Source organism: Lingula anatina, chromosome 2 (genome assembly GCF_051362555.1).
Source record: "Lingula anatina isolate TDL-2025a chromosome 2, LinAna3.0, whole genome shotgun sequence".
Lineage (NCBI taxonomy): Eukaryota > Metazoa > Brachiopoda > Lingulata > Lingulida > Lingulidae > Lingula > Lingula anatina.
In genome coordinates, this window is record NC_141768.1 from 228,442 (window position 1) to 254,923 (window position 26,482).

General features: G+C 36.0%; 1 protein-coding gene across 15 annotated transcripts; it reads right to left on the reverse strand.

Moving 5' to 3' along the window:
* Window positions 1-116: 116 nt before the first annotated feature.
* LOC106181981 (tubulin polyglutamylase TTLL5) lies at window positions 117-26,173 on the reverse strand. 15 transcript variants are annotated; one of them, XM_013566579.2, is made up of 36 exons: window positions 25,987-26,173; window positions 24,969-25,233; window positions 24,446-24,487; window positions 23,225-23,334; window positions 21,679-21,761; window positions 20,902-21,008; window positions 20,565-20,695; window positions 20,129-20,211; window positions 19,906-19,975; window positions 19,363-19,447; window positions 18,782-18,883; window positions 18,341-18,432; window positions 17,917-18,024; window positions 17,690-17,771; window positions 17,437-17,498; window positions 17,130-17,218; window positions 16,914-16,946; window positions 16,040-16,069; window positions 15,252-15,281; window positions 14,018-14,184; window positions 13,709-13,771; window positions 13,518-13,568; window positions 13,212-13,257; window positions 12,366-12,395; window positions 10,268-10,397; window positions 9,689-9,837; window positions 9,039-9,415; window positions 8,546-8,660; window positions 8,041-8,187; window positions 7,589-7,704; window positions 7,041-7,261; window positions 6,225-6,374; window positions 5,221-5,334; window positions 3,992-5,015; window positions 2,685-2,729; window positions 117-2,103 (listed from the first exon to the last, which is right to left on the reverse strand). In XM_013566579.2, exons 2-35 carry the CDS (start codon window positions 25,118-25,120, stop codon window positions 2,708-2,710), a joined length of 4,413 nt encoding a protein of 1,470 aa, XP_013422033.2. In that variant the 5' UTR covers window positions 25,121-25,233; window positions 25,987-26,173; the 3' UTR covers window positions 117-2,103; window positions 2,685-2,707. The 15 variants fall into 15 exon arrangements, with proteins under 15 accessions (XP_013422033.2, XP_013422034.2, XP_086860875.1 ...); XM_013566580.2 differs by having other exon boundaries at window positions 2,675-2,729; XM_087004749.1 differs by having other exon boundaries at window positions 2,671-2,729.
* Window positions 26,174-26,482: the final 309 nt, after the last annotated feature.

A 26,482-nucleotide genomic window follows, 5' to 3' on the forward strand; every position in this document is an offset into this window, starting at 1 on the left:
TCTAACATTGATGACTTTTAGATCCTACACTAAAAGGAACTTTCTTATCAGAGTTTTTTCAATTCCACTTACGTGACAAAAACTTTAACAAACAGGTCACCAAGTCTTACTTTGGCTTTCTTTTAAAAACATTTATTTTGCAAAATTGATATGATAAACGTGATGTTTTTAATGGAAATAGATATATATTCCTAAAAGGAAGTAGTGTGATTCACAAGAAAAACTGAAAATAGTCAAATAACAATAATAATTAGATATTCAAGACAATGAGATGCTAAATCAGGTATTTAGTGAGGTACGGACACGTTTTCATAATCTGACCTTTGAAACAGTGACCACATTGTTCAAAGAAGACAGGGATTCTGTCCTCAAGACAGATTAAATATTTTTGATAAGTAATCATAATATACTCTTCTGCAGCAAAGTGACTATAAAGCAGTTATAAATTACAGTAATAACATGAAGAACTAAGCTGTTAAATGGCTGGTTAACAATTTAATTTCAATATGAAACAAAACTGGTTTCGATGAACTTTTCACTGACCAATGAAAATCCTAGTGTTCAATTTGCAGGAAAATATATGTGCATCCCTTCTACTGTTGCTAAGGGAACACTTGATTTGCTAAGAAATAAACTACTTTACCCTGTTAGTGGTACCTGCATCAGTGAATACAAAAACTGCATGCAAATATAATCTTCATGTGGCATTATAACAGCCCTTCAAGGTCCAGTCTTATACTTCAATTCAACCACAGTTAATATATATTTGTACATAAATCAGTTCATCTCCAATCTTTTGTAAAATCCCTTTTTAAATCCACAAAGTCCATGCATTGTCAGCTACAGGTGCTCTTGGCCAAATAAAACTTGGCTCACAATGGTGTCCCTGCCAGCAGAAACATTAGTCTTTTTCACAATGTTAATGTTTTACTGGCAAGTACACTGTCTTATCAGGATACAAATTCTAAGCCACATTCAGCTATTTTTTTTAACCATTTTAGGGCTAATTTCTAAAAATGGACAGCTTAACAGCAATGAAATTGCAATCAAATTGGTAACTGATGGTCAGCTGATTATCTTATCTTAAAAACATTTTCTTCATTGATAAATGGTGTTGAATGCAGTTTATGTGAATTCACGCATTCAACAAGGAATTGATGAAATATATGGAATTACAACAAACACATCTAAATGAATTCAATGACAGATTAAACACATTCAAAAAGTGCCAGTCCTTTTTCCATACACTGGATATATTTGATATAAAAGTAATCATAACTAATGTCTTTCATAAAGTGTAAGTTATTTAATTCTTAAGCATTTATATAAAAATAAAAAGCCTTAGGACTGATAAATCTGAACATGATTCAAATGAACATCTATATGTAAAAAATAAAAATAAAACTTGTCCAAAGGTGCATAAATACAGAAAACCTTCAAAATTCTTTTGAGAAAAGGTTTATGCATTTTAATGCAGCTGTAATTGTAACCCAAATAAATTCATATATATGCACTCTATATCAAAATTTATAGGACTGGAATAAAACTTTTTAAAACATAATTAACATTAACAGCAACAAAAACAAAATTCCCCGCCTTAAAGTTTTCACAACAACTCACAACCATTCATCTTTTACATTCTAATCTTTGTATCACAGGCACATAAAATATCCTCCCAGCAACTTATATAACAATGCATAATGATAAATAACTTCTTGGTGCATACTTGACTGATGGAACATATTTGGTGAATAAGATATGGAGTCACAAGCAATATATTGATTGTCGTGATGGTAGATGTGGTGCGTAAAAAAAAGAAGCTCATAAAACCATATGGTGACACTGTCCATCTTAGTTTATTATTTCACCTTGATAATAAAACTTCTCCCTTCTCAGAACTGAGGCTGCTGTTGACCTCTGATCTCCATCAACCTTCAGGCTCCTTTCCATTTGACCTCTGACCTCCACCAATCTCCAGGCTTTTGACTGTCCAGTAAGAGCTGAAGCTGCTGTTGACCTTTGACCTCTAGTATTCAGGGGGAGGATGATGTCCACCATGGGGTCCTCATCTTCATCTTGTACACCACTGGACAGCTCAGTGGCCTGGAACACAGGGAAACAGAGCACGAGATAGAATTACTCACCAAACTTGCACGCATAGGAACCTATTAAACCTTTCAAACTGAAAGCTTTGTCTTAAAAATAAAACCAATTTTAAAATCTGCATCACCAAATTTTGATACATTTACAGTGTATGAAAACTTATGACATCATCAATTAAGCACTATACATTTTATAGCAAAATCCTGCAAAATAATTTAAACTGTATCAACAACATGATAAATTCCCTTTTTGAAAATATTCTTCAGCACAAAATCAAACCAACCAAAACTAATAAATTGACAACCATCTCCAAGTAAACCATGTCAGCACAGCGTAAACTGGATATACTTACAACAAATTTTGAAAATTAAAAAAGTTCTTGATATAAAAATTTAAGTCAAAGTGATATTAATAAATCAGAATTAATTCTTTCTACAAAACAAAACTTGGGCGATAAAAAAGACCACTGTAAAGCTTACAGTTAAACTGGTTAAGCTAATGTATATTTTCTAGAGTTCTTAGTTTACACACTCTGCGTGTGTGCTCTATGTCAATATATCTGTGTACCTACCAGCACCTACCTCAGCTAACTGTGACTACATCTTCAACTGGTGACTTGGGTTAGACTTGAAAAGAAGAAAACACAGGCAAGTGCAGCTATGCAGTGAAATAGCAAGTGAGGCTAGGACTAAGTCCTAAAGTGAAAGCACTGGTTCTGGCAGACGTTTTATCAAAATATTATATCTCCTCTTCCTCCTATAACAGAATACTATGTGGTACATAATTTTGCACGCAGGTGATTCACCAATGTTTATACTATATGTCCTGCAATTCAACAGAATTAAAAATATTTTCAGCTGAGAAATCTGTCTTGGATTTCCAATCAAAATTCAGATTTGATCTCTCACTGCCAGCACCAGTATTTATTGCTGTAATATTTAATTGCTGAGGCACCTGTATTATATGCATCATCTGCAGATGGTAAAATTGAGTGTGGCAATTTCATGTAATGTTAACTCTGATGTAAATCATACTTTCAGAAACAAACTCTTCAACATTGCACCATTTCAATCAAGTGCACAATCAAATCTACAGCCCTTCCTACCAGTGATGAGGCATCTTGTGTCTATCTTTTCTCGGTTAAAACTGATGTCCCAATGTAACTGTGTAAGTGGAAAATGCATGCAAATGAAATACTCAGAAATCTCATGCTATTACTTCAAATCCAACTGCAAAAATGCTCCCCTGTGTCAAATAAGCACACACCACCCTACTGGCAACATGAGTGTGTGCCAGAACTCTAAGAAATACCTAAACTACTGCCAGATAAACTATGTTTGACGGTGCCAGTAGCACTATCATATTTGATACTGCTGTAGAAATGACAATCAGAGACATTGTCCTCTGGTAAAACAGCTCTGTAATAAACAGAAACATGATATTTCAACTTAAGTGTGCTCTACAGGAGGTTGTGTAACTTTCTGGTAAATGTCTTCTCTTTTTTTTTTTATTTTGGTAAAAAAAGTGAACTATACATTGCAAAGAGTGACAGGTGCTGCGACAGACTTGTTGGAGAATTTATAGGCAAATAAATGGTGAATTGATGTAGGCTTTGCATTTGTGAACTGATAGATGGTGAAATATAAGTGGCATTTTATACTTAAAGCAACCACTGACATTACATATTCTAAATGAAGCATACTTGAACAGTAAACTGGTATGTCTTATTTCAGAGTAACAGCAAAGGTTCCTTTTACACAGTTCCTCCCAAATTTTAAACCCCAAAGATCTGTAGAAGAACTAACTGAGTGGGAAGAGAAGTATTCTGTCCAGGACCCCCCCTCTCAAGTCTACCAGCTACCTTAACCTGTGTAGACTGAAGTCTTACCTGGCCAGCCTGTGACTACTGGTGGGTTTCCTCATACTGGGGGGTTGGGAGGGAGGTTTAGGTGCATACTGCTGCATGGCACTCTCTGGCTCCTTGGCCATCTTAGCATGCTGAGCAGCGTGGGCCTGTGCTATCATAGCCTGGTGTTTGGCTTTACTCTGCTCCAGCATGGTACGGCTCTGCTCTATCATCTTCTGTTGCTTCATCTGCTGCTGTTGTTGAGCCAGCTGATACTGGGTACTACCTCGTGATGGGACATACCCTGAGCTCAATGGTGACACCCCCGTCACTTGGTTATAGGCATTAGACCATGCCTCATTGTCACTGTCACCATCATCATTGTAAACAAAGCCATCTTCCTCGTAGGCAAAACTATTGAATGTGTCATTGGCTGACTGCAGGTGGGTTCTCTTGTTAGGAGGTGCAGACTTGGTGTGGTAGTGGTGTCCAGCCATGTTTGCTGTAAGGTCCAGGGAAGTTCTGGCTCTCCCCTCTGAGTGATAGGAAGCTACATAGTCATTATAGTTACTTCTACTGACTGGGGGCTTCCCTGTACTTGTCCTATCATTGCTACCAAGGCTGGTGAGTGACCTTTGACCCACATCGCCAGGACGACCACCCTGTGACCTTTGACCCATATCTCCACCAGAACCAGGCTGTGATCTTTGACCTCCATCTCCAGCATGGCTGACCTTTGACCTCTGACCAGAATCCCCATTGTTGTAACTGTTAGGGAATGTGATGGGTTTCACAGGACCACTGTTAGAACTCCTAGAGCTGTGACCAGAGCTGGACTGTGTTAACAGACTGGTGTTACTCTGACTTCTCATGGCTGCAGGTCTATCCAGGGACTGAGTTCTCAGGTGGTTTCTACTCGGCTGCACAGGCTCTTTGGCTCCGTTGGGTCCCAGTAGGTTGGACGTGCTGCCCGGGGCGTAGGTGCGTGCTTGTTGTCGCTGTGCTAACCTGTGCAGAGCTTCATTCACTGTGTTCTCATTGTAAGAGTCTGTATAGTGATGGGGGGCTGAAACAACAGAAATACATTACTTAGAATTTCTATTAGTCTTCTTCAGAAAGTAACTATGTTACATCAAAATAATCTGAAGAAAGAACAGCAACTGCTGTCTGGAGATTTTAAACATTTTTCAATACAACAATCTTCCACCATAACATAATAATACAGATATCTTTACAATTCAGTATGAGAGGATATACTATATAGATAATACCTGAGCTTCCGTCTGGTCTTTCTCTATACACAGTGGCTGATGAGGGCCGAGATCGGCTGGAGCCAGCTGACATAGGACGTCCTGACCCAGGTCGAGAGTTGGTGCGAGACATGCCTGAAATAGACCATGAGACACAACAAGTTATGTCATTGATAAGTGGTGCACAAGTGGTCAAAGTTTACTCAATGTAAACTAACTTAATTCACAATAAAACTTGAATGAAGGCATGCAAGAGGAACAATGATACAGAAAATCAGGAGACTGGTGGAGAATCACTCAGTTAGGTTTTCCAGTTAGGCTGTATTGAAAAGTTTGGATGAGCAGAAAAATTACTAAGATTTTGACCCCTGCAAGTGAATATCTAAATTATGGATGCTTTCATCTATTCTTAAATCTAGTAAAACTGTCTAAATATGGAACAGCTGAGATTATCTTAGATTATTTTACTTCATAGTATTTTTATTAAGAACATAGAAAAGAATAATGTAATGCGATACTAAAGAAAAAGATAAATAATGTAGAAGGGAAGTAAAAACAAATACCCTTTCAATCAATAACAGTAATAAATACAACATCACACACAGTTAAAGACACTACATACTTCGTACACCATTCCTTAATGTGCTTACTGTAAAAAGAAATGACCACACATTAACAAGTATATCTAAGGTATATCATTCATACAAGCCAATGTAGCTGATGAACCTTATCTCTCTCAGTCTTAAAAACCAAGACATCTAAAATATGTTACATAATCCAATCATCTCAGCCAACTTTTTTTCTTGAAAATGGTCTTACTATTAGTCTCACACTTGACTACACAGGGGCGGGTTCAGGTGGTCTTCTGGGTCTTCCAGAAGACGGTCAGATTTTCAAGTTTACATGAACGAGTAACTAATTATTTTCTGCCAGAAGACTGTCACTTACAGAGAATGAATCAACAAAGATAATTTTTAGGACTGTCAAGAAATATCTCTGGATCCGCCCCTGCCACATGTACCTACCACTTCTCTGTGTACTAGCTGATGCTGGTCTCTGTTTTATGTTGTTGTTAGTCAGCTTAGCACTGTAGATAGGCACAGCACCAGCATAGGAGGACAGGGGGTTCTGTCTGGTGCCAGATTGTTCCCTCTGTATTTGCACAGTATCAGTTTCTGGGAGGAAAGAGAATACTCTCTCTCAAAAACAATCAATCAATGAGTAGATAAAAATCTACTCCAAATTTTAAATCTAATTAACACCATTCTCTTGCAAGAAAACAAATCGGTCTTTATCAACTGTAATTGTGACACTTGTCAAAAGTTTATCATTAAAATCCCATTATTTTTCAATTTTGTTTAATTACCCTCAGATGCTGAGACATGCAGCAATTGTATAATTTAAACCATGGTAACTGAGCACACTTGTCAAACTGGTCCTCTTACCATTACTACCCTGTGTCTCCTGGGGCACCCTGTATTACCCTGTGTCTATACCCTTACCATTACTACCCTGTGTCTCCTGGGGCACCCTGTATTACCCTGTGTCTATACCCTTACCATTACTACCCTGTGTCTCCTGGGGCACCCTGTATTACCCTGTGTCTATACCCTTACCATTACTACCGTGTCTCCTGGGGCACCCTGTATTACCCTGTGTCTATACCCTTACCATTACTACCCTGTGTCTCCTGGGGCACCCTGTATTACCCTGTGTCTCTACCCTTACCATTACTACCCTGTGTCTATACCCTTACCAATACTACCCTGTGTCTCCTGGGGCACCCTGTATTACCCTGTGTCTCTACCCTTACCATTACTACCCTGTGTCTCTACCCTTACCATTACTACCCTGTGTCTCCTGGGGCACCCTGATGCCCCTGTTTTCCTTCCCTGCCATATCCGACCCCTCCTTTCTCCTGGTCAGTGAGATATCAGACTGAGTGGCCTGAGCAGTGACCGGTGGGCCTTCATAGCTGGACTTGGAATTGCTGCCCAAGAAAATACTGGCAGACTTGTTCATCTTGGTGTAAGTGGTCAGCACTTCTTCCAGCTCACTCTCACTGAAGTAAAAAACAGATTATCACTCCAAATTAGTTCACTAACAACGCGTTGCAACAGACACATAGAGATTCATCTGTATCTTCCATAAGTTAACAGATTAACATAGTTATGTTAAATTAAAGATCTTTTGCTGGTCTCAAAAACTACAGAGAATAACTGTTAAGCAAAATGATACAGGTAAAGTAAAACTTATTACAAAAGTAAATGTGAAAATGCTACTAAATAATTATACATTCATGTGCATAAACATAATAATCAAGCTTAGAGAAATAAACAAACTGTTGTCATGGTATCAATTCCTTGCCATAAATTTCTACTTTTCATACCCAGCTACATTCATAAACTGCCCAAACTTGTCCTCATCCACCATGTTCATGTCAATCTTGTCTCTCTTCAGATGTTTCTCTTCCACTTTAGTCCTCTGCCTCAGCTGGTCCGTCTCCTACAAGATCGAGGCTCTCCGTATCAAACCAATTTTCATATCAATCAAGACAAAGCATAAATATTAAAATGAGAGCTTACAAAAAGATAACCGTTCACTGTTCATCATACAAATCACTTAACTATTATGAAAATTCAAGTACCAATGCACGAGTTACTGACCACTGAAGAGTTAACTGAAATTTATAACAGTGCATACCTGGATACAAGTGTGAATACATACAACATGAGTTCTATATACATACACAATGTTTTATCACATCTACACACCAATGTTTTTACTGTACAAGTACTTAAGTCACAAAAGTGTGGGGATAATATGGAGACTAAGACTAACCCTAGAGTAAACATGGACAAAGTCCCCCAGCTGCTTGGATAGAATCCGTCTCCTGTCATTGATGGGTAACTTCCTGCTGGGGACGACCACCTTAAATGGCTGCTGAAGGTTGACGGCCGCCCTCTTCAGGAACCGGAGCACCAAATCCTGGGAGAGTGAATACAAAAGACGTTCTTACAGGAGTGAACTTCTTAAAACTTTGACAGTCAATTTAAACAAGGGTGGTATAAGAACAAATTACCTGGATAAAGTAACTTGAGTTATGAATAGATGTGGTTTCCAATCAAATATTACCCAGTCAGTTAATTATGATTTTAGTAAAGCCTCAATAAGTACAGGCAATACAAATGATGGAGAAAATATTACCAAACCTATTACCTCTACTGAATTTTTTTATCATTTCATGTATTATCAAACAAAAACTTAAAATTTCTTTTTCCAAACAAAAAAGAGGAATTCCTTTAAAAGAAGGAAAGTTCCCATCTCATCAGGGATGTGTTCTCACCATCTGCTCATTGGCTGCCTCCCTGTCTCCCTTGTCACTGCTGCCTGTCTCTGACATCAGACGCTCCTGGACACGGGACAAATACGTGGCAAATGCTGACCTCGCCTGGACTTTACTGAAATACAGTCGAATTAGAATTTAAGTAAATATGTATTCTCACACATATTTGGCCACATTTACATCAAGTGTGGTGATGCATTTGGTTGCAATAAAGTACTTGTATCTTTTTTTAATTATCTTGTTACAATACTGGCTTTAAATAATAAAGGGGGATTATATTCACTCTCAAAATTTATCTTTCTAAAAAAATTCCTAACCATTATTACAAAAACTAATAAAACACACCACTTATATTCTACTTAGTTTTAAGTCTCAACTCTGTTCTTCTAGAAATCAATGCAGTATCTATGAACACCAAACCCCTGCATTCATACCTTAAACTTCCTCCCTTCTCCAACACACCAACCACTACAACAAACCCCTGTATTCCTACCTTAAACTTCCTCCCTTCTCCAACACACCAACCACGTCAAACTTTGGTGGCGGCGGGGCTGGCTGAATAACAGACGCTGTCTCAAAATTGGTGATGACTTTATTCCTGGTGGTCACTGGCTCCGTAGTCCTGGGTCTGTTCAGCTGGTTATAACTGGCTGGGGCAGGGGTGGGCGGGGCCTTGTACTGGTAGGAGGAGACAGGGGGTGGGGGTGCTTCTTGTCCCTGGGGTTCCTGTCTGACCATGGGGGGTGGGGGTGCAGAGGGGTCTGGCTGAGTCTGAGGGGGTTTCTTGACAGTAGATGGCTGGTTGTAGTTGTAAGTGACTTGTGGCTTCTGCTGTGGTGGTACTTTAGGTTCATCACCTTTTCCTTGCTGCTGAGAGAGAAATTTCATCAAGGCAATAAGATAAGAAATATATGCAATCAGCCTTAATACTAATGTTTTATTTTACTTCTGATCTGTTGGAACTAACATGGTGCAGCAGTCTATATCATATTTCAGAAAAAAATCAAACCAACCTATTTTCATTATCTTTTTTTTTTGCTAAAAAGTTTTAAAAAACTCAAAGCAACTTATAATTCATAAAATTAAATGTCCACTACATTAACTACAAAGACCACATGAATTAAGCTGCTTTCATGATTATACCTGCTGCTGTGCCGTGTTCTGCTTAGCTCCAGGTTTATTGGTCTGTACACTGCTTCCAGGACGTGATGACATCTCAGACTTAGCGGATTGGGATGTCGGGGTCTCATCCCCCTCTGGAACTCCCTGGACTAGAGTGCCTTTGAATGGACCTGAAGTCACAAATCCAAATAATCACAACAATAGCAACAACAAAATGGAGTATATAACTTTCAACCCTAAAAAAAAAGAAGAGATGAATGATTAAAACCCAATTTTCATACAGGTTACTTTGAATAAAATGTAAGGAAAATAGATTCAAGCTGTTATCAATTCATGGATTAATCTGTTATCTAATCCTTAATCAAAGAACTTGTTTTGTTGACTGACAAGTGACCAGCACAGGTTGAGGTGCCTGGGAATTAAGTGGTATAATTCCTGCTATCAAGATAAAGATGGAGGGACTATTTCCAGTACAACAGATACAAGTGTCCCCCAATCTTACCCTTCTTAGTCTGAATTAAGTGGTATAATTCCTGCTATCAAGATAAAGATGGAGGGACTATTTCCAGTACAACAGATACAAGTGTCACCCAATCTTACCCTTCTTAGTTTGAGGACACCCAGATGACGGTCTTCTCTTTGCTACACGTCTTTTCTTCTTTGTCCCTGTCGACAACTTCCTTTCATATTGCTGGGCACGTTTCACAGCATGCGACAGGAGCTCCTCAAACTAAAGACATACAGAGACACCTGGTGTTAGTTTACAGCAAAAGATGGCGGAGTACACATCCCCAAATGACGTACTTGTTCCACATGATGTTGTCCATTTTGAAATATTAGAATGGTAGACCAGATTGCTGGTCTGTGTTGATATAAATGTACTGTGGATGAGTTGAAATTTTATATACAAATGACTGAGACTGATGTACAAATAAATGAAAATAAAATCTGATATAGTACTGATTTGTTTCATGATCCGTAGAAAAATTAAAGCTGGGGGTATATGAATATTTCACCACAATGCAGATTTGTCAGTATTGTACAGAGAAATATCAATAATTTGTTAGTATTCAGGAACATTGTGAAATATCATGCAAAACATGCAAAAGTCTGTGAACTGTGTTTTTATCTTATGAATGCCCAACTTCAATGATATGAACATGCAACGCATAACAAACATTTATCCTTTACACATTAACAAAAATCTGCATTTTGCATAACAAATGATCTTCCCTTATTCACTAAAGAATTTAAGAATCTAATCTATACACATCTGGAGAAACTTCTAAAAACTATTTAAAATGTGTAAATTTGTAAGCTAAGCTTTAGAAAAGCACTATACAGTAATAAAGTAAATAAGTCTTTCATAGACAAGCTTTAAAATTAATCTTGTTAGATTGCATTCACAACGAGTTGAGCCAGGCTTTACAAATCCTGGGGACTAAATATGGCGGACGTACATGAAAGAAAAACCGCCTACTCTTTTAATAGTCTCTCCGCCTCTCACACGCCTCCCCACACGTCGTCCCTGCGTGGGGAAAGTTATTAAATCTCGGCTCCATTGGGACGACACATGGGGAGGCGTGTGAGAGGCGTAGAGAGTATTAAAAGATTAGGCGGTTTTTCTTTCATGTTCGTCCGCCATATTTAGTCCCCAGGATTTGTAAAGCCTGGCTCAACTCGTTGTGAATGCGATCTTAGAGATACTTTCCATCTTTCCTTTGATTATTGAATGCTTTAGGTTAATATTTCTTAAGTTCATATATCTATTATTCTTAAAATAATAATAATAATAGTGAGTCTATATCATTATGTAAGCAAGCTTATTATAATAAGCTAGTCATCTCTACCTAGTAGGTTAGCCAACATTATTATAGTAAGCTGGATAACCAGGATCCCATAGTCATCTCTACCTAGTAGGTTAGCCAATATTATTTTATCCATGTCTTCTTGGTCATACAATGGTGGTTCTTGGTCATACAAAGGTGGGAAAGCTAGCTACAGTAAAGGGGAAACTTGTACCTTCTCTAAATAATGCTTTAAGCCAGGTATGGGAAACAGGGTTTTACTAGAATCAATGCCAATGTAAAATTGTTTTTATATGAGACTTGGGCATCAACACAACTAGACATTTTGTTCAACTGATCCAGATATACTAGTTTCTTTAATTATGAAACACTAATTTTATTCTGACTGAAAGTCTTTTCTATTTCATATCTTTAGGTAGAAAAATATGATCAAACTTTCTTCTTTTCTCATGATTTCTATTAGTGCAAAATAACTTTTATAGTCTTATCTTCATTTTTTTTTTTTTTGCTCAGTTGATATCATAAAGCTTAATTCAGTTCATATTTCAAGTCAGTTTGTCAAAACTGGGAAATCTGTGCTATGACCTGAACATAACCAGTGCCACATGAATTATCAACATTTCACATATCAATGTATTCACATGTATACATTCCAATGTGGATACATGCATATACATGTATAAAAAGCAAGCAACATGGATCACACCTCTTCATTCTGTTTTGAAAATTTTACAACACAATAAAGAATACCCAACGTACACAGTGATGCAAAAATATGCAGCAATCCAAAAGCTTTCAAAGCTATAAAGTGACATGAAAAAGAACTTGCTCATATTTTCATCAGGGTATTCTTAATGAATAATATGTTGAAAATTTAAACAGATGTATACCTTCATATTTTTAATCTTGCTCATGATGACCTAAAATACAAATGGATTATTGACAAAAAATACAGATATATAACATCATGCATTGTTAGAAGGCAGGCGAGTTTTTTTCTGAGGCTCAAATATAGAATTTAAACCAAAAGATGAGTTGTTATCCTCAAGAGCTTTATGTAATTCTCTCTAAAGTTGTTTCCATCTAAATATGAAGACAGCTAGAAAAATACCCCACTGCCTCTGCTGTATTCCCCCCCTCTGCTGTATTCCCCCCCTCTGCTGTAGTCCCCCCCTCTGCTGTATTACCCCCCTCTGCTGTATTACCCCCTCTGCTGTATTACCCCCCTCTGCTGTATTACCCCCCCTCTGCTGTATTCCCCCCCTCTGCTGTAGTACCCCCCTCTGCTGTAGTACCCCCCTCTGCTGTATTACCCCCCCTCTGCTGTATTACCCCCCTCGGCCAGATTCTCTTACACAGTTAACATGTGAATTCTACAGTCTCAGGCGCATTTCTTTAGGCCACAAAATGGGTTATTCCATTTCAATTGTGTATTTAAACAAAAGATGAGCACTTGTTTATCCTGTTTTGATCCGTTTTCTCAAACATCTTAGAACCTTTTTTCCAAAGGCAATCCCTCCATGGCCTAGAATGTCCCTGAGAACATCAGCCAAATCTATTCAGTTCTATTATTACAGTAAGTTAACCATACTGAGCACTACATTCTAATATGTTGTGAACTACTGCATTGTGTAGTCTAGATTCATGTACTGCGCTGTTGCCAAGTGTGATGTACTAAATAATCTAAAGAGAGAGAATTTCTGAAGAGAATTCCTAGTCACACAATCTTCACTCACCTCGGATCCAAGAATAGGTCTTGGAGCACTGTGAATATGGACTGACCTGAAGTACAAAATGGTTCTGAATTCATACAATTTCTATGCTTCTGAATCCAATTTCCCCGTTGCCTTTCTTTTCAATTTTTAAAGCAGTTTCTTATTTATACACCAAATGGTGTAGAGTACTGTGGACTAAAACAATACATAACATATTAATGTAAAGGAACACAACTGCTTGTTCTAAAGACTCGTGTGTGTGTGTGTGTGTGTGTGTGTGTGTGTGTGTGTGTGTGTGTGTGTTAACATGAGTGTCCAACCACTTACTTGAGTTTTGATGTCTGTGTAGAGTAGCCTGACTTCCCCTGTACCTGGTGCCTGGAACAGTGCACAACAATATATCACTAGTTAGGGGTTTTTTCCAAAGCACATTTGTAAACTCACACTGGACTTAAGATTAAAAGAAAAGGAAAAAAGGGGAAAATCATTAAAATTTAAAAAGTAATAATACTGCTTACCTATAGGGGTAGAGCCTTTGGTGTAGCATCAGATTGGAAGTGGTACTAAACTCCATGAACTGACTGAAATAATAAAACAACACCTACTAATACACAGAGAGGAATGTTTACCATTCCAGATAGTTGAATTAGGTGATACTATGTAACTGGTGATATAAATGTCAATATTATGACAACCACATCTGACATTAAGAAAGGAAGATACCAAGAGACCTGAATCTTATCAACAGCCAGCTTCATATTCAACACAGCAGGTGTCTCTATAAGTTTACCTGTAAAGATCCCATGAGTTTGTCTCTATAAGTTTACCTGTAAAGATCCCATGAGTCCGCAGTCGGGAATATTCTGACCCAACCTCCGCGCCTGCTGTATTCTTCTTTCACTCTGCGCAGTGTTCGCCCATCCTCAGCTGACAACCCAGAGCCTCCCTTTGACTCCTTGCCGCCAGCAGAGCCTGCTGACTGGGGACGCGTACGCTGGAAGTAAGACAATTTACATCCAATACTCTCTTCTTTATCTCACACAGCACACGCTGCTTCAGGATTTGTCCTTAAAAACACCATTATTACAGGATCCAGCTTGTTATTCATAATTAATGCTGTGTTGTTGAAGGAAATTCTTTTCAAGATATTAAATCAAAATGGCTGCATTTGGTGAAACTTTCTGAACCTGTGTATAAAAGATTTGCAGAAAACATTTGTCATATTTTGTAAATTTTTACTGCTCTACTTCCTACATGCAGTTAGATTTTTTAATTTCTTCTGACATTACTTAGTCACAGTTATAAGAAAGATACTTTGACCCGATGAATTTATATCAATTCAGAAATATTAAACCATGCAACAGCAGGTAAAAATAGCACAATGATACTATCCCTCACTTATCAAAATACAACATTTTAGTGCAATGTGAAAGTTATTACAGCTGATTAAAATGGACTTAGTAAGAGGAACATTCAAAATTCATCAAAGTACAATAAATGAATTGAAATTCGAACAGCTATCTAATGGCAAAAAAACTCAAATTTAGCAAACAGACTTCTACATTTAAATAACAAGTACCTTTTGAGAAATTGGCAAACTTAGATAAACACAATCAATAAAATATTTTTTTTAATAGCATTTTTTGACAAACTGTTCAATAAAGAAGAATATCCAAAGGAGCAAAAACATTATAAGTCCAAAAGTTCAGAAAGTGCAATAATGGCCAATTCTTTGTGTAGTCATAAATATAAACCAATACCAGATATAACAGAGTTAATGTGAGGATAACATCTACAAAACTTTGTGAGTATCATACACTACTGTTCTTAACCTGAGCTTTATATACAGAGTTTTATATAATATGACAAGATGAAAATTCTGGGCCTACAAACTTGCAATACAGCTTGCAGCTTTACTTTCAATTTGGCAAACTGAAGGGGGGCTCTTATACACGTATCAAAAAGCTCAGATTAGGAAACAAGTGAACTGATACCTCTCCACTTTCTATCTACATTCAGGGTAGGTGCAGTGAAGTTAAAATGGTGCAGTTGTTTACAAACCTGCGATGTTGAGGAACCAGATCTCTGTCGCTATAAAACACAGCACACACCATCAGTTATGTTAGGGTGGAGAAGGTTTTATTACAGAGGGAGAGAACTGGGACAGTTTGAAAGTACAACACTACACATTGAAATACTATATATTTGTCACTTTCTCTATCCTAGAACAACCACAATTTAAATACCCCTTTAAATGATGATGATGATGATGACGATGATGCTAACACAGTACAAGAAATGGGCAGTGAGATAAATTGTGAAAAAGTTTGTTTTTTTTTAGTTTATCAGCAAAATTTTTCAAAGGTGAATGAAAAAGATGAAAAGATTGTGTTAAAATGTTTACGATGCTTTGTAAGAAATGGCAACGGAGTCTTTCAGACCCATGTTATACTTTTGGTGGGATTGTGAAATGTAAATCACAATATATGTGAATTAAACCACATTTCTTCCTAATATTTGTTCAAAACATATTAAAAAGTGTCATATCTCTAAACCTGGGATTCATGGAGATTTTTCTGGGGATAAAATCAAAGCCAAAGGTTAAGTTGCAAAAACAAAAGGCAAACAAACAGGGTAAAGGGATACGTTCTGGTGGTTAGTTGTGATGAAACTTGTTATTGGACAAGAAAATAAAAGCAGTGAGTTTTTAACAAAGGAATTTAAGAATAATAAAATAATGATATCTGTGTACCATGACACAAGATGTAACAAAATAATTCCATTTAGTAGGTTGGGACTGAACATTTGAAAACAGTGAGGAGTTATTGAGGTGGTGACCTTGACCTTACCACAGTTGACCTCGTGGGAGGTCGCGCTGACTGAAAGTAACAGGAGAACACACATCATTCAAAATTCATTATTTTTTAGTTATTTTTTTATAATATGAATACAAAAGGCTGGTGAATACTTCTGTTGTACTCACATTTTCTATTTAACAAACAATAAGAATACATTTTGAACATTTTTTCAATTTTAAAATGTTTTACCTAGTTTATATCAAGAGCTCAGAACGTTAATTGGCATTATCCATTTCATGTCAAATAGTACCATATTATTTTCTTTTTATCATTATGTGCTCTAAAACATTTTACGCCAATTTTATTCCTCTAGGTGTGATCAAGTTGTAAGTTGTGTTAAGACTGGGCAACCTATTTTTCAACGTAAATCGAAAGGCATGCAGTGTGCATTATAACGAGCTAAAACATCTAGATCAAACTGCCATAAAATATCATCAGCCATTGTTAATCTGAAAACAAAATAACCCCAAACACACGTGTGCTCACTCCATCACACATGGTATTGTATCCCACACAAGATATACCACAGAATCTTTGCTGTCACTGTCTGATGTGTCTCCCCCTCGACGTCTTCTTAACATAGTGCTCTGAGCAGACACATGGAAAACTTGGATTAATTTATTTTTACAAATTAAAGGCTGATGAAAAAAATTGTTACCATTACTTTTGGAAATAAATTTTAGAAAACGTTGATCATGCTACACAAAAGAAAATAAGTTGCAACTTTGAATAGAATTTGTCTCAAGCTGGATTATATATGCTTCCCCATGCAGTGCATTGCAGTTCATGTTATGACTGTGGAGTGTTGAAAACAAAACTATACAGACATTTAGAATAACTGAGTGCAGGATAACACAGGGTTTACCTTGAGATCCACTTTGAGAGTAATAAACCTCTTCTGACAGCCAAATGACAAGGTGGGAACATGTCACATTCTTATGTCCTGGGGGGATGCTTTCCAACAATGTAATTGTCTAATTTCTATACGACACTTTTTTTCTGAATCTATCTACAGTTGTAATACTAAGGGAATTCTAGAATAATTTCTCTTCTATAGAAAATTACAGGACAAGAGCCTTACCTGAGCTCTAGCAGGGTTTTTATTCTGAATGTCTTGATTTCTGTTACTCTGTGCTGGCTTCCTCACCATAGGATCATGACACACAAAGCCTGAATATAACAAATACCAGATATCTACTGTGTCATACGAGTTTGGCTAACCTGGGCATGTGGACATTATCTAACACAATTTTTACAGTATTTGTTTACTAAATCTGTTTTAAATTCACATTAAAGTCAAGTTAACCTCAATGTAATGACATTCAGAAGCAAATTTAGACAGTAAGACTGGCCCCTAATTGCAACATGGGAAATCTTGTAAAGCTTACCTGTTAGACTGAAAAGATCCGACAGCATGTGACCCTTGATTTTCAAGTCCAGTGGAGAATCACTAAAATATCAAAACAGAAGTTTTCTTTTGATTTGCAAATCAGTTTCATAAATCCAATGCCAAAGGGTTAAAAAATTCTAATTTCAATAGTTAGAAGTATTTCACAATCTGCAAGAAATAACCAGGGAAGGCAGAAATAAATAAAATCATGGAATCACGTTCCATACACCAGAGCCTCTCCACACACTTACCACGCCAGGGAGGGGGAAAGGTTAACCTCTAAGATCCAGGGGCGGAGGTTAGAATCTATCAGAATATCAAACCCATATAATTCTGAAAATATTACAAAATGACATTTATAAATATATCAAAATGTGCCTTTCTTACTCCACTCTTTCACAACAAGAACTTAAGTACTATTTCTTAACTTCTCAGGAGACCTTTTACAAAACTTTAAATACCACCAGTTTTCACTCACCAAAACAATTTCCCTTGAATGGCACAAACATTTTACAAGCAGTAGCAATGGGCATCTCAGCCGAGAGGATGGTTTTGATCACAACATCTTCTATTCTCATCATCAGAGCTGGAAAACAAAAGCCTTCAATTATTGTTCTAATCTCAGTAGAATTAAGGCCAATACATTTACCCTGAGCTTTGTCTATAAAACATCGGACACACTTTGAAATTGAAACATGAAGAAGTTGACCCACATTAGATATTTCACTCATGCTTGGCTAATACTACCATACACCCAATAGTGTTCACTGAAGTAGAAGCCATATGAACATCATGGAAAATGAACCATACCAAGTCTTATAAGTAAGGAAATGTTTTAACATGACATCTGGTTTATACAAAGCACAAATTTCTTAAATAAAAACTGTTTTTTCTTGTATTACCTGTGGTGTCGTACCCCTCTGAGCTCAGATACCTCAACATAGCACCCATGGACCACTTATTTCCATAATCTTCAACATCAGGGTCATCATTCCTGGAAAAAAAAAGAATCAACTCAACGATATAAACACTTCTTAATTTGGTTAATATGCCTGGTCAGCTAGTTAAACATAACACATAGTATTAAGATTCATTCATAGCTAGTGTCAGCAGATACCAGGAAAAACACACACACACACACACACACACACACACACACACACACACACACACACACACACACAAAAAGAAAGTCATCCAGTAGAGCCTAAAGTCTCATGACTTAGTGTAAAATCAAGAAAGCTTTCACAGGATTGGAAGATATGGGTAGACTGACAAGTGCAGTGTGGTGGTATGTTTGGTCACTTCCCCTTTGACGTACATTACAAGTATGATATACCTACCCTACATAGTCTTTGCTCTTCTTGTTGACACTGTAGTTTGTAAGATGCATATAATGATTCCTGAGACTTTTGGCATTTTTGTCATATCTCACAGTGGCAAACCTACAATGACAGTTATCAGTTCAATCATTATCAGGAACATGAGAAGTTTTATTCTTTGACAGAATCATAAATAAAGGGGAAAGCGTGCTGACAGTGGATTAGAAAAAAATACATCAGGTAAGCAAAATTTTTTACAATGAAGATCATTTTTCAGACTCTGACATTGTTACCATCAATACTAAAATATCTGTGACAGTCACTTTATGGCCAATACCAGTACAAATATGTACAATTATCAGAGTTTTCAAACCTTAAGCAGTAAATAAACATTACAAACATGTAATTCATCCAAACATTTTATTGTCTTAAAGAGAAATGGTTATTAGTCACCAATAAAAACTTACTTTCTGATTTGAACCCAACACACATTTCAAAATTCTGGAATCATCTTTTATATGTATTTATAATGAACATCAGAAAATATAATAAAACAATTTTGGTGTAATCAAATGAGTAAAAACTGCAAGGTATACACATACCTTGTAAGACCTTCTTCAAACAGGTAAATCAACAGAGGGTCGTAGGATGTCACCCCCACATATAACCTGACATCAAACTTAAACCCTAAAAGATAAAATTCAACAATAAATCATGTCATTTTTTTATACCACAGCATATAACTTTTTAAAAGTCAGGAATGATAAAAAGTAAGAAAATAGGCTACTCCTCCTCTTGTTAACTTTCTTCAAGAACAAACTGCACCTACTTGACTATAGGGGCTACAGAAGAGAACATATTGAAGAATTTATTGCAGTGATGAAAAAAGATTTAAGTTCTTAAAAACTGCATCACTGTTGACTTTACATTTTAACCAGTACCATCATCAATAAAATACATATCAATAACTAGTTTCTATATTTTCTATGAATATTGAAAACCGGCTATCAACAGCTGTCTAGCATAGTACAGCAAGTGTTACAATTTAAAACCTCAGTAAGCACTGTGGAAGCACAGAGTCTGCTTCTGGCTTATGAAACAAATCTAAGCGCCAACTTTTTATGGGCCTTGGGCAGAAAACTTACCATCTATCAGCAAAGGGTTTGGGATATACTTGCACACAATCACAGTTTCATCAAGCGGGACCTGTTCCGGCTAAAATACAGATGAAATCAATTTCATATTAGCCTTAATTCTCCATCTCTACTATTAACATACAACAACACTGTCATGTAATAGTTTAAGCTTACATCATGTTGTCAACAAAGCACATTACACTCAATACAAGTTCTCAAACAATACACTTACATGATTGATGAGAAAAATGCCTCTGCCTCGAGATGAGGCAACTGGTTTCACAATCCATGGTCCCTTGTCTTTTAAATAGTAAGCTGGAAAGAGGGAGATAATTCCATTTAAATTTGGATGACTTAAAAACATTCAACATCTGCAAAGACATGTCATCACAGACATATTAGTTCATATATTTTGACATTTTTCAAGAAAAGCAATGGCTTGCATTATCATTTCAATCTTGGCTCAGACTTTTTCATTATATTTTTTCAATTATCTTCACATATAAACTGCATGTATACGTAAAAATTAAACAGCCTGCCTACTGCACAGTCCTGAAACTCCCCTGGTGTAATAAAGCTAAGTGACATAAAGTCAAAATACTTACTACAGAAGTCCTGAAACTCCCCTGGTGTAATAAAGCTAAGTGACATAAAGTCAAAATACTTACTACAGAAGTCCTGAAACTCCCCTGGTGTAATAAAGCTAGGAGGGACAAAGTCAAAATGTTTCGGTCCCTTGGTGTGCTGCATACGCTGGATATTTTTGAAAAGTCGATCCTTTCTAGTTATTTCATAGGACCTTAAGTAACAGGAAGAAGCATTTCATCAAAGTATGAAAATTATGAAAGACAGAATGAAAGGCAACATTTGAAATGTTAAAAATGTTTTCTTCTAGCAGCTAAAATAAAACAAATACATGATTATTATAAAATGAGCCAATAAGAATAAGCTCATATTAGTTTTAAAGGGCAATTATAATTGTGTACAAGAAAATGGCAGTCATACCTGGGGAAATGATTAACTTTCTGGAACTCAGTCAGGGTCCTGAGAGTGTAAGGCTTCAGATGAGAGCCTGTCCACATCAGATTGAAATCGTTGCTGTTGGGGTGTGCCTGAAATAGGACAAATGATTCTGTAAAAGTAACAAACAATGAATAATTCAGGGAGTGACAGAAAATATGGCTGCCACCTGAGATTTTCAGGGAAATTGATTTTCAAATTTACTGCCATTATTCTGCAATATGAGAAGGTAAAATTGCAGATTATGAATTTTCATTATTTAGTCATTATATTGCAGGGGGGTAAATTTCTCTGCAACAACTTTATGTTCATATTTTATCTATTTATTCATTTTTTTTTTCATTAATGGGCTGACCCAAAAATAAGTTTTGTTTCAGCCAAGAAGTTGGAAAAACATTTACTTAACTGAAATTTAAAAATAAAACACTGATAAATTTGCCAATTTTTTCTGAACAATTTCAGCTTCTTCAGCCACACTAAATCTTATCATTTGACAAAGCTTTTGTGTGAGCCTAGGATAATTACTTTTCAGGTTTCCCCAACAAATAAAAATCAATAAATGAATGACTGAAAACTGCCCTCTCCAAGTTTGTAGTATTCATGCTGAATTTCTCCATTTTTATATCTTTGCAACTTTGTATATGGAAAAAATTCACTAACAGTAAACAGTAAATAGTTTTTCATGTCTGGATATTGTCATGTACATTTTTCATAACAATATACCTCTGTGTTATTTTACTTGGACTGAGTTCTATAACTTACCTCATGAAAGCCGTGCGCAGAGAGAATTGATCTCAGTAATTTACACTCTGTCCTAATTAACTTGTAGGCCAAATGGTACTTTTCTGAAATGATTTATATCATAAAATTATAATGAAATATATCGAGAAGTGGAGGCAATGACAATGAAAACAAACAATTTATAATCATAGACATGAACAAGATGAAGAATTGGTTTGTCATAGTCTTAAACACTGCCACTTTCTTTTATGAAAGTTTTTGTTTGTGTTTATTACAAGGTGACATCCTCTTTAAGTAATAAAATTGCATTCTACTTGAAATGAAAATGGAATGAAGAAAGCTTGGCCCAAAGATAAAAATGTACATCCATAGGACATTTTTGGGTTGGCAATTCAATAAAGTAAAAATCATTAAGAAGTAGAAAACTGTTATAGACCTTGCCAATGGTATTTATCACTACTAAGGTGCCATTTCATATCAACCTTAAGAATTCAGAAAAATAGAAAAGGTATTCCAGATTCAAAGAGTCACGCTGAACTTAATTCATCTGTATTTATAAAAGTTCATATTTTGGGAACTTATAATGAAAAGAGAAATATTTCTACTTAAGATTCTAAAATATTTGTTAAAAACTTTGAATTTTATTTAACATCTAACTATAGCAAGTACATTGGCTTATTTTCAGGAAGTATAAAATTCATTTTGCAAAATATTGAAATGATAACTACCATTTGAATCCTGTAAAGGAAATGTATTATAGACATTAAGGTACAAAGCTCTAGGGTTTAGTATAGAGAATGGGTTCAGGACCACATGATGTCTCCCAGGACATGGATAAACTGTATTAATGTAATTTATCTTCCTTCTAACCAGCTGTTCTTCTTAACATTGATCAAGATCAATAGCAGTCAATAGCCTACCACTGAGGCTTACACATATTCCATTCAATGTCAATAGCCTCCACTCTGAGACAATATTTACTTAGTATGGAATTCCAATGCAATGGCCTAGTATAGAATTACAGTAACAGAGGTTCTTATATACAAGTCACAAATAAAGTTATTGTTAAATCTCTTAGCCTTAAACATTCTAAAACTAGAAGCTCATTAAATATTTTATGCATATCTGCATAAGAGAACTGAGGTCTTCTATATTAATGTTTGTTTAAAATTATATTCTATTGGTTTTAAAAACAGAATGGAAATAAAAACTATGTCCATATAAATTTGCGATATCTACTCTGAATACATATTTATCCCAAAGATCCAAATTTAAACTTGGAAAAATTCATTTACATGTTGTATTTCCATGGGTGAAAGTTGTAAAAATGAAAACTCTGAAAACACAGCTTGCAATTTGCTCATTTATACAATATGGAAAAAAAGATCAAAATGGAGTCTAAAAATCCTAAAATCAGGCATGATCCTGAAAACTTTCACCCATTTATTTGTGTCTCAGACTTTATTTTAAACGAGTTTGGTCTTAAAGATTAAAAATATGAATCTCATCCAAACAGTTGTTATTCATTTAAAGGTGCAGACAATCAAACAAATAATTTATCACCCACCTCCTATTACTTTATACTGAGGTTCCTTCTTTTCTAGAGCTTGGGGCTTAAATATTAGAACAGGGGTCCTTTTCCCACTGCCTGTCCATACAACATTTGTATGTTCTTGACTGAAATCAGAATTTTATTACAGTATTTATAAATATCATTTAAAAAACAATACTCCACACACACACACACACACACACACACACACACACACACACACACACACACACACACACACACACACACACACACACACACACACACACACACACACACACACACACACACACACACACACAGAGCTATGTCTTAATTTCTTGGAATCTGCAATGTAACTAGGTTTGAAAAATTAAAACAATTGCCAAATATTTTGTATTTTGTCTATTTTTTATTTCATAAATTGTGCAGAAGAAATCCACTGTAGCAATAGCCAATAACCAAAAGCCTAGAAGAGGCAAAGACTTCTTCAATGACGGTGAATACAGCTCAGGAACTACCACTACATGATCCAACAGACAATTATTTTTTAATTACAACTGATTCTACAATGTTTCTCAGAAGAAATTCTCTGCAAAATCAATTAGAATATGGCACTTTCCTCTTTTTTATGAACATCAAGAGAAATGAGGTTTCCAATGAAAAAAAGTCTGCAAAATAATTCATAATTCACATTCTGCATCTGTAATATATACTTCAGTTATTCTAATCTCTCTCTCTCTCTCTCTCTCTCTCTCTCTCTCTCTCTCTCACACACACACACACACACACACACACACACACACACACACACACACATCTATTTCTACTTCTTGTGCTCATTGAACTGTTTCTACCTTGTGGTGGCACCCATTGTTAACTTTCCAAACCTCTAAACTAGGCAATTGCTTAACTTTAAATGGCTCACATTAGAATTTGTTTCTCTGAATGGTAGCTAGGTAACCAATAGTTATTGATACAGGGAAATAAGGTTATACATTCTGGCACTCTTGGAGGTATAATTTTATGTTCCTGTATCAAATGATATTAAAAAAATCCAAGTTCAAAAATACAAAGCCCATGAATTTGATTAGCATATTTCAACTAGAAATATTGAACTTACTTAAGCACTATTAAACATAAAAGCTTACTGTGATATCATTAGATGCTACTAGGTTTTTTTTGTTAGCTTTTCACACAGTTGAAATAATATACCAACACCAATTTAAGTTAAAACTCAACACTTCATGCTTTTACCTCTTAGGCCTCCAAGCCTTCTTTTTAACTGGTTTTTCTGACCTAAAACAGCGTTTATGAATTGAAGAGGAAAGGTGTGAGGTAAAAATCAGATAAAAATAGAAAGTAGAAACTGATAAGTTTTAGAGAAAAGACAAGAGATAACACATAGCCATTCATAGCAAGAACACATTGGAATCATATAACATGTATTTCAGCAGTGAAATTAAACAGTAAATGGAAGCAAAGGTGAAACTGACACAAAATAAGTATAATCATACTTTAAAATATCAAAGCCAATCAAGACAAAGGGAAAACATTTGCTTAAGATACAATGAAGATGGAAATATCAAAATCAGACATTAAATTGAAATCAAGATTCTCACAAACACAACAGGAAAACCATGTAAAGATGTGCAGAATAGAGAAGGAACTTCACAACCAATTTACAGGAAGACTTTCCATGATAGCAACAAAAATAACCCTTGAGATCCCAGCCAGGCAGGCATGAGATACACAGAACACTGACTGATGTTATACTCACTCTGTGTCTAATTCTTCTTCCTCTGTCTCTTCATCTTCTTGCTCTTCTTCCTCCTCCTCTTCTTCATCCTCGTCATCTTCCTGATCATCTGGGTTATCACTCTTCTCAGACACGGAGGCGGTGTCAACTGCTGTCTTTGCCCGCGATGTCATCCTGAATCTTCTGTGGTGCTTCTACTATTTTATGTCTATTTAGGTGCAAATAGAGAATTAAAACCTCTGATAATGTGGTCACACCACCACACCATATCTCCTTCAGGGACCACCTAAAATACCAATAAAAATATAATTATAAAAGTATTTTTAACCAAAACCTATAGATAATACAGATTTGGGTAGGGATGGAGGGGGGGGGGGGGGGGGGGGGAGAGGACTGTATGTTAATGATGCAACTGATATCATGCTTTGCTTAAAAATGATGTTTTCGCTTGTCACCAATAAAACTAGTGCATGAGGTAGGTACGTGTAGCTTAAAACTAATATTTTCATATATATCGCCAGTAAAACTGAAGAGGGTAGGTCTTAGCATGACAGGTGAGGGAAAATGTAGTTCTAATTACTGTTATTCAGTACATTCAAATCATGTGTTAAGATTAGAGTAAATAGTATGCATGGGCAATAAATAAGTCACGGGCTCAAAATTATTTCTATCTAATTTTCAATGTTCTTGCGACCGTCTCAAGACAAGAGCAAGACCCTGGCACTGGAGGTCTAGATGAATTATTCAGTCACATTATTTGCCAACGTAATAAGAGTAAAAACTTGATTCTTGTCAATTCTTTATTACCTTAACAACTGTATTCGTCCAGAAACAGAGAGAAATAATCCAAGTTCGTCATTGATTCAAATTTTTTAATATCGAGATGGGGTGGGTGTAATCAAAATTCTGTATTAAATCGGAGAACCATCGTTCAACGGTTATCTTGGGTAGTAGGATCTCTAATCAATTATCTTATCATTAGCAAGCGGTAACTAAGGAGAATTCAATTAACTTAAGTGGCAATTAACGGACAATTTACCTGAAGCACCTGTCCCGCTTTTCGAGTTTGTTGTGGAGAATTCCGAGCATGCGCGTTAAGCAATTACACAACTGTAGAGGGCTTCATCAAGATAATACCAACTCTAAGGGAAAACGTAAAATTGTTGATGAAAAATATCGCATTAAACATAGATTTAACAACATTGTCATGTGTATGCTCTCTATTTCATATTCACAAACATGACATTTTACCACTTGCCAGTGTTCTAGAAAGAAAGAAAATGACAACTATGTGCTTTATTTTGTATGCCCAACTAACACAATGCAAAACACCTTCCTACCCTTCCACGTATTAGACAAGAATACGGTGAAAAATAAATTTTTCGTAAATGACTTAAATGCGTTTGTTAAATAAAATAAATGAAAAAAAAAAAAGAATTATTGGCAGTTTATTAAATAAAATAAATGAAAAAAAAGCATTATTGGCAGTTTTAGTAGAACATCTAAACTAACATTGGGGACGTACTTTTGCTCCA

What these genes read in the sequence shown, in the direction of transcription:
- LOC106181981 (XM_013566568.2), bottom strand. Translation starts at nt 25,120, where the DNA reads ATGACATCGCGGGCAAAGACAGCAGTTGACACCGCCTCCGTGTCTGAG. An exon ending in TTGTCCATGTTTACTCTAGG is followed by an intron (nt 7,705 to 8,040) that starts GTTAGTCTTAGT and finishes TCGATCTTGTAG; the next exon opens with GAGACGGACCAGCTGAGGCA. An exon ending in GGAGACACAGGGTAGTAATG is followed by an intron (nt 6,375 to 7,040) that starts GTAAGGGTAGAG and finishes CTTTCCTCCCAG; the next exon opens with AAACTGATACTGTGCAAATA.